Source organism: Rhincodon typus, chromosome 25 (genome assembly GCF_021869965.1).
Source record: "Rhincodon typus isolate 14 chromosome 25, sRhiTyp1.1, whole genome shotgun sequence".
NCBI classification, from domain to species: domain Eukaryota; kingdom Metazoa; phylum Chordata; class Chondrichthyes; order Orectolobiformes; family Rhincodontidae; genus Rhincodon; species Rhincodon typus.
The window spans coordinates 9,901,642-9,912,675 of record NC_063356.1 but is presented as its reverse complement, the minus strand read 5'-3'; the positions used below and the strand labels follow the sequence as shown (position 1 = coordinate 9,912,675).

General features: G+C 40.7%; 1 protein-coding gene across 1 annotated transcript in view; it reads left to right on the top strand.

Annotated features, from left to right (window-relative positions):
• The first annotated feature begins 2,966 nt into the window (after positions 1–2,966).
• snrpe (small nuclear ribonucleoprotein polypeptide E) overlaps positions 2,967–11,034 on the top strand; it is a 9,599-nt gene continuing 1,531 nt past the window's right edge. Inside the window, exons 1-4 of the mRNA XM_020522821.2 lie at positions 2,967–3,181; positions 5,381–5,407; positions 5,729–5,791; positions 8,746–8,824. Coding sequence (XP_020378410.1) covers positions 3,128–3,181; positions 5,381–5,407; positions 5,729–5,791; positions 8,746–8,824 — 223 coding nt within the window. The 5' untranslated portion in view covers positions 2,967–3,127. The remainder of the gene's footprint in view (positions 3,182–5,380; positions 5,408–5,728; positions 5,792–8,745; positions 8,825–11,034) is intronic.

The following is an 11,034-nucleotide window of genomic DNA, read 5'->3' as shown; positions in this document are numbered from 1 at the left end:
TAGGACTACTGCTCTTCTTGAGACATTAATGAAATGGATTCATGTGGCAACTTCTAAGTCTGTAGATGACACAAATTTGAGAAAGGTCGTAAACAAACTTAAGGAGGACATGGACTGGCATAATGGGCAGGTATATGGTGGATGATATTTAACACATGAAGGTGAATTATTACATTTTGGTCAAAAGAAATAAAGGCCAATTAAAGGCCAATTCAGGAACAGAAATTTGGGCTGTCCATACATGTCTTTGAAAATAAAAAGCAGAGAAAGCTATTAAAAAGACATGGAATTTTTTGCTTTATGGAAAGGTCTTCTGCTCACAAACAAGGGTATTTTTTTTAAAAAAAAACCTTTAATGAAATGCTGGTGCAGGCCCAGCTGGAGTATTGAGTCTGATTCTGTGGGCCGCACTATAGGAAGGATATCAAGGCTTTAGGTGCAGAGGATCTTAATTAGTTTGGTACCAGGGACGGAGAAATTAAACAAAATGTGGATTCAGTAAAGTTGTTTATAACATCATGAAATATTTTGCTAGAATAAATAAGGAAATGTTATTTTCAGTAGAGGGACGCTTGATAACAGATCTAAAGTAACTGGTGAAAGAATCAGTAGTGACGGAAGGGGAAAAATTTAAAATACTGTGATTTATGTTCTATAGTACACTATCTGAAAGGGTAAAGAAAGCAGGCACACTACGAACTTTCAAAAGACAACTGGATATATGTGGGAAAGAGTAGAGGGGTAGGATTAACTGAATAGCTTCCAACAACCTGAACATCTACCTCATTGAACCTGACTAGCCCCACCAGTTGCAGGGCACGCAGATTCACACTGGACTGCTAAGTCACCTCAGAATGCACAACTCATAGCTGGAATAGCCGGCTGGAAATCAAGCCCTGCTAAAAGTTAAAAATTTTATCAAAAGTCACAAAGTTTCCAATTTTCCTGTCTGATCAACTCATTGAAAGAAAACATGAGCCAAACTCTGTACATAATGGGCTACTATTTGTTAGAATTGAATAGTTGTTTACCTGTGGAGAGAATCAATGAAAAGCTGACATATAACTCTACTAACCATTTTAATAAACACCTCCTACATACACGTACATGCAAACAAAAAAGACAGGTCTGGATGAAAGTGTATTGAATATTGGTGAAACAGTTCAAGGGCACCAGTCTTCAGGACTCGATGGAGGAGTTCATTTTGTTTCCCAAGTCCTTTAGTTCTCTGATCTTATCCTTTAGGTTTTTCACTCTGTTACAGGAGGCACAGAGTGACTGATTCACAAATTAAAAGGTGTTTACCTTATTGATTAAAAGCAATAGCTTACAGCAACTAATGAGATAAAGAAAAGTGGCTTTCCTTAGCTTCAGGTATTTTACCAGAGAGAAACACACCACCTCCTCTTTCAGAGGTCTAATGGTTTCTCACTACGTTATTCAATGTAGTACTCAACCACAAATTGACCGGCAATCCATAAACCAATCTGATAGTTGTTAGGTTAATGATATTTGGCATCCATAACTGGTCACAATTCCACAAACCAATCAGTTACTTGTTGCTGGCCAAAATCTTTGCACATGTGCCCTTGTGCTATGCTATCTATTGACACCCTCCTTGACTGCTTACAAAGCAACAGTGTATCCATGACTTAAGACAGGTTCAGTAACTTGCTTTTAAAAGTATAGCAGTTTCTTCCTCAGTTGGTTGATGTAAAATAGTTCCCATTTCAATCCACAATCAAATATAATGTAACCTAAAAAGATACATCTCTTACATTACAGAGTAGAAAGAAATCATCCTTGGTCTCAAGGGTCTGGTTAAGAGGAAGTTTCTGCTTTCTGAACAGTCAGGTTGAATTCAAATGTTTAGTCTGCTTCCTTATCACAGATGCTGTCATACCTGCTTATTTTCTCCAACACTTTTTGTTGCGTGAACAGCAGACCAAAATTGCAATGATGTCACAAAGTTACACATCACTGAATGTAAATAGCACATTGAGGGCATGGTTAGAACACAGTGTATTACACCTCATTATACTACACTAGATTAGAACTTTAGAGTCTTGAAAGCACATGGACATGGACACAAAAAGATTAGTCCTTACCTAACATAATAAGTCAGAGCCTTATTTATCTATGATTAACATATACAGCAGTATTTAACATATAATGAACATGGAAATATAGAAAATAGCACAAAAGACCATTGGGCTCCTTGAGCCTGCTCTGGCATTCAGTATTATCATGGTTGATCAATAGTGTTGATCTGAAGTCTAAGTCTCAAGATAGTCCTTGGCGTTGCCTTGTCTTCAATCAGTCTGTGAAGAATACAGCATTAATGGTGTGGCATCACACTACACAATAAGGAAGTGCTGCTGATAAAACAAGACACATTTTGTCAAAAGTTTTCCTCTTGCACTCATTGAGAAGAAACACTAACTCCATGGGAAAACCGACATTTATCTGTTTGGGAGGAGGGTGCTAAAGGATGGATATGTTGGCAAAGAAATTAATGCACCAAATAACGACCAGTGACAGTTAACTGCCAGCCATGGTTTAACTTTTAAACCAGATAGGTTGAAAGAATAAATATCTCTAAATGTTGGTTCAGTTTCCCCAGCTCCACTAAAAAAACAGAAAAGTTGTGCTAAGGTTGTTAATGTTCTTGTTGCTGAGAAGGTTTCCCAGAACCAATGTCTCTTGGTGCAGAGATAGTAGGAACTGCAGATGCTGGAGAATCTGAGATAACAAGGTATAGAGCTGGATGAACACAGCAGGCCAAGCAGCATCAGAGGAGCAGGATTTTCTGAAGAAGGGTCTAGGCCTGAAACGTCAGCTTTCCTGCTCCTCTGATGCTGTTTGGCCTGCTGTGTTCATCCAGCTCTACACCTTATTTCTTGGCGCAGCTGCTCTCAGTATCAGGTTCCGCCTCCTCGTTACCATAGCAGCGGGGCCCCGCCTCCTCGTTACCATAGAAGCGGGGCCCCGCCTCTTCGTGAACGGTCCGCGCGACGCAGGGGGAGGTCAGAGGTCACGGCGCGTGAAGCGGGAGCCGCCATTTTGTCTTCATTTTCTTTTTGTTTTTTTTCCTTCTTGAGGCGGTCGCCGGGTCGGAGCCGAAGTCATGGCGTACCGCGGGCAGGCACAGAAAGTGCAGAAAGTGATGGTGCAACCCATCGTATCCTTTCAGCGGGTGGGGAGGAGTTCGGATCTGAGGCGGGAGGATTGGCCCCGGGGCCTAAACCCGAGACCCCGGACCGGATCCTGTGCCTGGGCTTGCACCCGGCCTTGGGGCCTACACCCTGTCTGCCTGTCTTCCCTTCTCTCTCTCTCTGAGGCCTCCTTTATGGGTCCATCCACCGTGTGATGGACGGCGAGCGGCTCCTCACAACGAGCTCCATGTGCCGCCCGCCTCCATGCTCAGTCCCATTGAACAACGGCTTTTTAAATCGTTTCGTTTTAAAGTTATGGTCGTCCCGTGTTTCGTGGAACCTCGGGCTGAGAGGACCCGTTACCCTTGGGAGGTTAGAACAATGAGAGAAGACCTTATTAAAATCTATGGGATTCTTGGCGTATTTGGCAGGGAAGATGCAGAAAAGGTTGTATTACCTTGTGGGAAAGTCAAGGACCGTAGGATATAATCTCTCACCGTAAGGGGTCGATCCATTTGAGACAGATGAGGAGGAATTTCTCTGTCAGATGGTAGTGAATCTGTAGAATTCTTTGTAGCAGAGAACTGTGGAGTCTGTGTCACTGAGTGTACTAGAGGTTGAGAAAGATTTTTAATCGGGCAAGGAAATCTAGGGTTATCGGGGTAAAGGCAGGAAAGCAAAGTTGAGAAAGGGTCACTCGATCTGAAACATTAACTTTGATTTTTCTCTGCAGATGCTACCAGACCTGCTGAGCTTTTCCAGCAATTTGTTTCTGTTGCTGAAGGTTCTCCCATCAGCCATGATCTCATTTAATGGCAGAATAGTCATTGGGCTGGATAGCCTATTTCTGCTCTTGTCTTGCGGGAATTGTTCAAATTAATGAATTGATGCAGCATGGTTTGTTGAGGTGGGGGGTTTCAGCAGTGTAAGGTAATCACTCAGCTGTTGTGTGGCACATGGAGAGCCCTCACCAAGTATGGTTGACATTTATGTAGCACCTTTAACAAAGTATAAAGCCAGGGTGCTTAACAGGAGCGTTACTGGACAAAATTTGTGTCCAAGACATTTGAGATATTTGGTTAGCTGGCAAACTCCTGGTTAAAGAGGTAGACTTTGTGGTGTGTCAGAAAGAAAGAAAGTGAGGTAGGCAGTGGAATTCAAGACTCTTAAGCAGCTGAATATGTACAGTCATAAATAGCAATGCAACCATAATTAATGATGCTCAAGAGGCTCGAATCAGATGAGGGCAGACGTTTGTATGGTTGAGCAAGATTACATGGAGGAACTTTATAACAAGGATGAAAGTTTTCACATTGCAACATTGTTTGACCAGGAGTCGTAATAAATTGATTGAATGTAGGGGTGGTGGATGAATGGACTATACAAACCTTTGAATTGAAGTTAAATACTACAGGATAAATGACAGGGGAATTTAGGTATAGTTGCTATGCAACATTTTGAATCTAGTTTATTATGCTACCATTGTGAATCTCAATGTTTATAAGAACAAGTTTTGGTGTAATAGTGTTGCCCTGTTGTTGTATCCTTGCTCAAGTGAAGGTACCAAGAGCGTGTTATTGCAATGTTGTTGTATTTACAGGACAATGATGAATGTGGGCATGCGAGCCTTATTGAGTGGAAACATTTGTAAACATACTGAATCTAAACTATCAGGAAAATTAGATTTGGTCATTATACATGTGCACAGTCTCAGACCCAAATGTCACCTAGGTAGTGGAATAGCTGTCAGTACAAATTTGGAAGAACTCCGCTTCATTGATCTTTGTCAGAGCCAGGCATAGATGTGACTTCTGTATTTAATTCTACAGGCTAAGGAGAGAAATTCCACTGGGGTTTATCTTCCTGATCCTCCAGGATGTGCATTCTGGAAACGCTAGTTTGTGAATGTGGGATGAGGGTAACATTGAGTTTATGATGATGTGTAGTTGAATAGATTGTAGATAATTACTTGAGCTACATAATTAATGGCCATTTTAGAAAAGACTCCAGTGCTCATGTCTGTCATAGTAACTGCCTGAATAAACACACCAATACTGTAGCTGTAAACGGTTTTGAGGTAGGAATGATTATGCATCATATTTTCATTAGATTGGTAACCATACCACAGACTGGTTATAGACAGCATGTGAGGTTTATACGGATCTTATAATGGAGATGTTCATTATATAAATTATAAACGTTCTCCTTAACTGAGAGTGCAACAGAATCTTATTTTCAGGTACCTTCAGAATGTAAGTAAAGCTGTTTACTTTTAGTCTTTTACATAATTAATCATTATGGTAATGGTGTTTATTGTACCTGCTAAGTGAATGCAGTTTATTAATGACTTTACTGCAGTAATTCAGCAATGGGCTGTTTAAATCTCAACTTCATTGCAGCTCTCTTACTGAGTCAGAAGTCATGAGTTCATACCCACTCCAGAGAACTGAACACAGTCTATTCTGACTCTAATGCATGACTGAGGGAGCATTGCACAGCTTAGAGGCACTGTTTTATTCAAACTCTGGAAATAATTTGTTTCTGACTTAAAATACCTTTTTCCTTTACTCTAGAGATCCAGGATCCAAGTATGGTTATACGAACAAGTCAACATGAGGATAGAAGGCTGTATAATTGTGAGTATGAAAATTAGCCTGGAGTTCTGATGTGCAGTTAATTGAATTGTGAAAAGTCAGTCAGGCTGTTTTGGCTGACAGCTGACCAGAAAACCTGAAGTTGCATCAAGTGAACACAGTCATCAGTTGTTTTCTGTAAGTGTGATTCCAGTTATGTTTGCAATGTACCATTTCTTGTGGAAACTGGTACAAGATAGAGTGATGGTGGTTTAACCTCTAACCCACCCTAATAATGCACACATAATCCCTAACCTCAAGACAAGCTATGAAACAGTGCAGCCTTTAAAGGATTAACTTTATCTGCTTTCGAAGTTGCCTGCATGGCAGCATCAGTAGAAAATGTTGAAATATACAGAGGATCAGCAAACCTCTGTAGCTTATCAGCAAAATAGATCAATGAACATGGAGTCCTTAACTTGTGGTTTATCTGTAGTTGCTCATATGTATATATGTACGAGGGCATAAGTAAGGAGCCTTCTTAACCTGCACTGTTATTCAGTCAGATTATAGCTGTTCTGATTGGCCACAACTCCACATTCTTGCCTACTCCCAATATCCATTGACTCTCTTGTTAGGCAAGAATTTATCTACACAGGCAGTCTCCGGGTTGCAAGCAGATTCTATTCTGCAGTTTGTTCACAAGTTGATTTGTACGCAAGTGTGAACATCATACAGGGCAGTACAAAGGAACTGTTCATAAATACAGGAGATGTAGGTATGTTGGGTCTTTAAAATACACCCCTGTATGAAATTGCATTTGTAAATTGGGACCATGCTGGAATAGCACCCTCCTGTGGCTAGTTGTGTAAAAGTTTGTACTAGAATACCTAGTCTAATTTAGTGTGACTGTCCATGTGCTGCACGTTGTTCTAGTTTGTCCTGTAAAGGTATTATATTTGTTGCTGAGGATGATATTGCATATGTCCCTAGCTGGTCAAATTTGATTTTATAAGTTTCCAGCAATCCAATAGAGGGATTGAATGTTTTTGTTGAGGAAATGTTTTTAAAGTCTAATCTTGGTGGAAACCTGTTTGTGTGACCTTTTTGAAGTTGGTTGTGTAAACAGATATTAATGAGAGACTGGGAGATTATTGTCATGAGTAAGTGCTTTACAGTGCATATGTGAGGTGGCTCCAGCAATAAAAATCATATCATGATGTCCTGGATGTTCCTGCTAGTGCAGCTGTTAATCAGGGATATTACGGGCATTGGGAGAGGAAAAGGATGATATTTCTGATCGAAAGGAGTCTGGAAATATGTGAAACACTCAAGAATTTGCTCACTCTGGTAAACCAAAAGATAGATCACTGTGATGCACTTTGTCACCTTGAGCAGCAGTATAAGCTCGAGCCATTGGAAATTGCAGAAAGTTACTGATTTAGTTATCAGTTACCCAGTGAGGACATATGGAGGATTTGTCATTGCTTTGTAAAGAAAAAAAGAACTATCCTTCCATTGTAATTTCAAGAGTTTAATGAGAGCATTCTGGGACAGACTTGTGTGTGGTTTATAAAATTGGCGGATATCTACAGTAAGTCCTGAAAAGGTATCTCTCAGACGCCACCATTTTATGGGGAAGAGAATTACAAAATTCAGGAATGGCTGAAGGAACAAAAAACCTTATTTCTATCTTAAATTGAAGGCCACTTCTTTCTAAACCATGTTCTAGCCTTTACCAGAAGGGGAAACATCTTTTCAGCATACTCCCTGTCAGTTCCTTTCAGCATCATGATTGTGTTAAAAAACATCACCTCTCCTAAAGTCTAATAGGTACACACCCAGCCTGTACAACCTTTCCTCATAAGGTGAACCCCTGTTGTTCCTTGTGTATCCCAGATATTAGTCAAGTGGACCTTAACTGAAATATTTGTAATGCAATTGTATCCTTTCTTAAATAAGGACTGTGCATTTCCGCCATCTGTGGTTTGTTATCTGTACAGTTGTGTGATTGATTTCGTTAAGATTCAATGATTTAAGTTGTGTGTTGTTGGAGTGACCCTTTGTGTGAGATGTTAAGCAGCCCGTTGCACTGGATATTAGATACCATGGCACTGTTTCAAGATCAGCGTGTTCTGGTGTCTTGGTCAGTATTCCTCCCTCAACCAATCATATGTTTTTAAAAATTGAGTTTTTTTAAGAAAGTAGTTGGTTCTCTGTTTTCATAGGGACATGAAGTTTTGGAGTTTTGATCTCAAACACTGGTAACATTCAAAAATTGCACATTGAGAGTAACATTTGACTTAACTATCATCTGAAAACCTGATAATTCATCATTGGGATGTAAAAAGGTCGGAAGTCACACAACACCAGGTTATAGTCCAACAGGTTTATTTGAAATCACAAGCTTTCAGAGCACTGCTCCTTTGTCAGGTGAGGGGCTATAACCTGGTATTGTGTGACTCCTGACCTTGACCATCCTAATCCAACTCTGGCACCTCCACATCAGGGATGTAAAAGGACATGGCACATGACAAGAAAAAATTGTACACAATTAGCAAGAACATCTTTAGACACCTGTGGGTTTCTGCTGTGTTAAATCTATTTGCCAGCAGTAGAAATCTCTGATTTAGATAAAATTTGTTTTGATAAATTTGATTTTGATAAAAATAAAACCTGTAATTTGTTGTAGGTTGTGGTTGTGGCTGAAACCCTTCAACTTAAGTTTATGAATGTGGATTTTGATCCTGATTTGTGATTAATCTTCTCCTGTAAGCTTGGCAGATGACAGTCCCAGCTGTAATGAAGGAACACAGCAGGCCAGACAGCATTAGAGGTGCAGGAAGTTGACGTTTTGGGTCTTAAGAAGGGTCCCAACCTGAAACATCAACTTTTCTGCTCCTCTGATGCTGCCTGGCCTGCTGTGTTCCTCCAGTTCCACACTGTGTTATTTCTGACTCCAGCATTGGCAGTTCTTGCTATCTCCAGCTGTAAGTAATACATTTTTTTAACCACAGGGGTTTGATGAATATATGAACCTTGTTTTGGATGATGCAGAAGAAATTCACATGAAATCAAAATCAAGAAAACCGTTGGGTGAGTGGATTAACATCGTCCTCCTCTTGCAGTGGTATATCTTTATTAAGAAGCAGTTGGAACAAATTATTTGTAAAAGCGCTTTTCTTATTCAAGATCTTCAAAGATACATTCTCCCCTCAGTGGTATCTTTTCTCTCTAATCATCTTCTGTCCAGCAAAAATCACATTGATGCATTTGGCATTTCATCCTTTCTGTCAGAAAGAAATTTTATAGTCTATGTTCTTTCATTGGGCTTGCATGTCACTGGCCCTCGAACTGACTGAATTGGCCTAGCAACAGAGGGCAGTTAACAGTCAACCACATTGGTGTGAGTCTGGAGTCACATTTAGGCTATAGCAGGCCCAGTGACATTACACCTTACTAAACCAGGATGTTTGTTTTGGATTGTCGTCAGATTGCCATGTGAAAATGCTACTTTGGAATAAGTTTCTGAAATTACTTCACTGGATCTGCTTAACTTAGTGGTTAATGAACCAAAACAGTGTAACATAATACTGGGAAAAAAACTTGAATAAAATGACTACAACCATTCTAGCACTACAGTGGTCTCAATTCCTCGTGGATAGTAAAAAGGCGAGTTTGCATAGCTTACTGCCCTGATTGTTAACTGGTGATAGGAATGAAAGGTGTTTATTATGGATGAAGAATGGGTCTGATCGTGTTGACCTTCTAGGAATATTAAAGAACGTTATTAAAGTGGCAGCCTTCTGTCTCAGTTGATGTTGATTTGAGGTAGGGTCATCAACTGCGTAATAAGCAAGGTCAACCTTTTCTACAGAGGAAGACAAGGCTGAGAAGGTGCTCTGAAAATGTACCTTGTATAAGTTAATTGGCAAGAAAATTGCAATTGAAGAAGAAAACAAATAACCCACCCTTGAATTTGGTCGGTTTTATCTTTTGAATTGCTGAAATTTAATTGTACTGTGGAAAAAAAGTTAATTCTACTTTTACATACAACATACAATCATGTGATGTAGGGAATAATAATTAGCCCGTGTGCACAGTGTCACATCCAGTGTAGTCTCTCAAATAATTAACAGCAATAAATGCATGTTGGCCTTTGCTGATATGTAGAAATTTTTGCATCATTATTTTGGTGAGGCAGCTAACTACAAATTACACTGCTTGAATTCTAAATTTTTATAGTTGAAGCAGAAGTCCATTCCCTTCTCACTTCTAGATATGTGGCTTCAGTTTGTCTTTCATCACAGTCATTTACCAGCTCTGTTTAGTTGCTGACACTTTCGTATTCCTGCAGTTTAGGACATTACAATGTTGAAATGTCAGCCTAGATTCTGACAGAGTGCTATAGTTGAGGGTGGTGTCACCTTTGGAATAAGACATTAATCTGAGATCCTTTTTGTGTGTTCAGGTAAGAAATTCCAGGTTTCTGACTTACTGGCTATTGTGCTTTTCACACCAAACACAAGAGAACTGTCTTATTTGCAGAGTCGTGTTCTGCAAGTGTTGTTTCCCACTTTAGTCAGTGATAGTTGCTGCGTTGTGAAGCACTGCGATATCCTGAACCATTTTATTTTCTTTACATTTCTCAACGTGTAGTAACATCTCAGAACAAGTAGGGGTTAATTATACAAGACAACAAGGTGCAGGGCTGGATGAACACAGCAGGCCAAGCAGCATCATAGGAGCAGAGAGGCTGACGTTTCGGGCCTAGACCCTTCATCAGAAAAGGGGGAGGGGAAGGGGGTTTTGAAATAAATAGGGAGAGAGTGGGAGGCGGATAGAAGAGGGATAGAGGAGAGGATAGGTGGAGAGGAAACAAACAGGTCGAAGAGGCGGGGATGGGGCCAGGAAAGGTGAGTGTAGGTAGGGAGTTAGGAAGGGGATAGGTCAGGTCAGTCCAGGGAGGACGGACAGGTCAAGGGGGCGGGATGAGGTTGGTCGGTAGGAGATGGAGGTGCGGCTTGAGGTGGGAGGAGGGGATAGGTGGGAGGAAGAACAGGTTAGGGAGGCAGGGACGAGCTGGACTGGTTTTGGGATGCGGTAGGGGGAGGGGAGATTTTGAAACTTGTGAAATCCACATTGATACCATTGGGCTGCAGGGTTCCCAAGCGGAATATGAGTTGCTGTTCCTGCAACCTTCGGGTGGCATCGTTGTGGCACTGCAGGAGGCCCAGGATGGACATGTCGTCTGAGGAATGGGAGGGGGAGTTGAAATGGTTCGCGACTGGGAGGTGCAGTTGTTT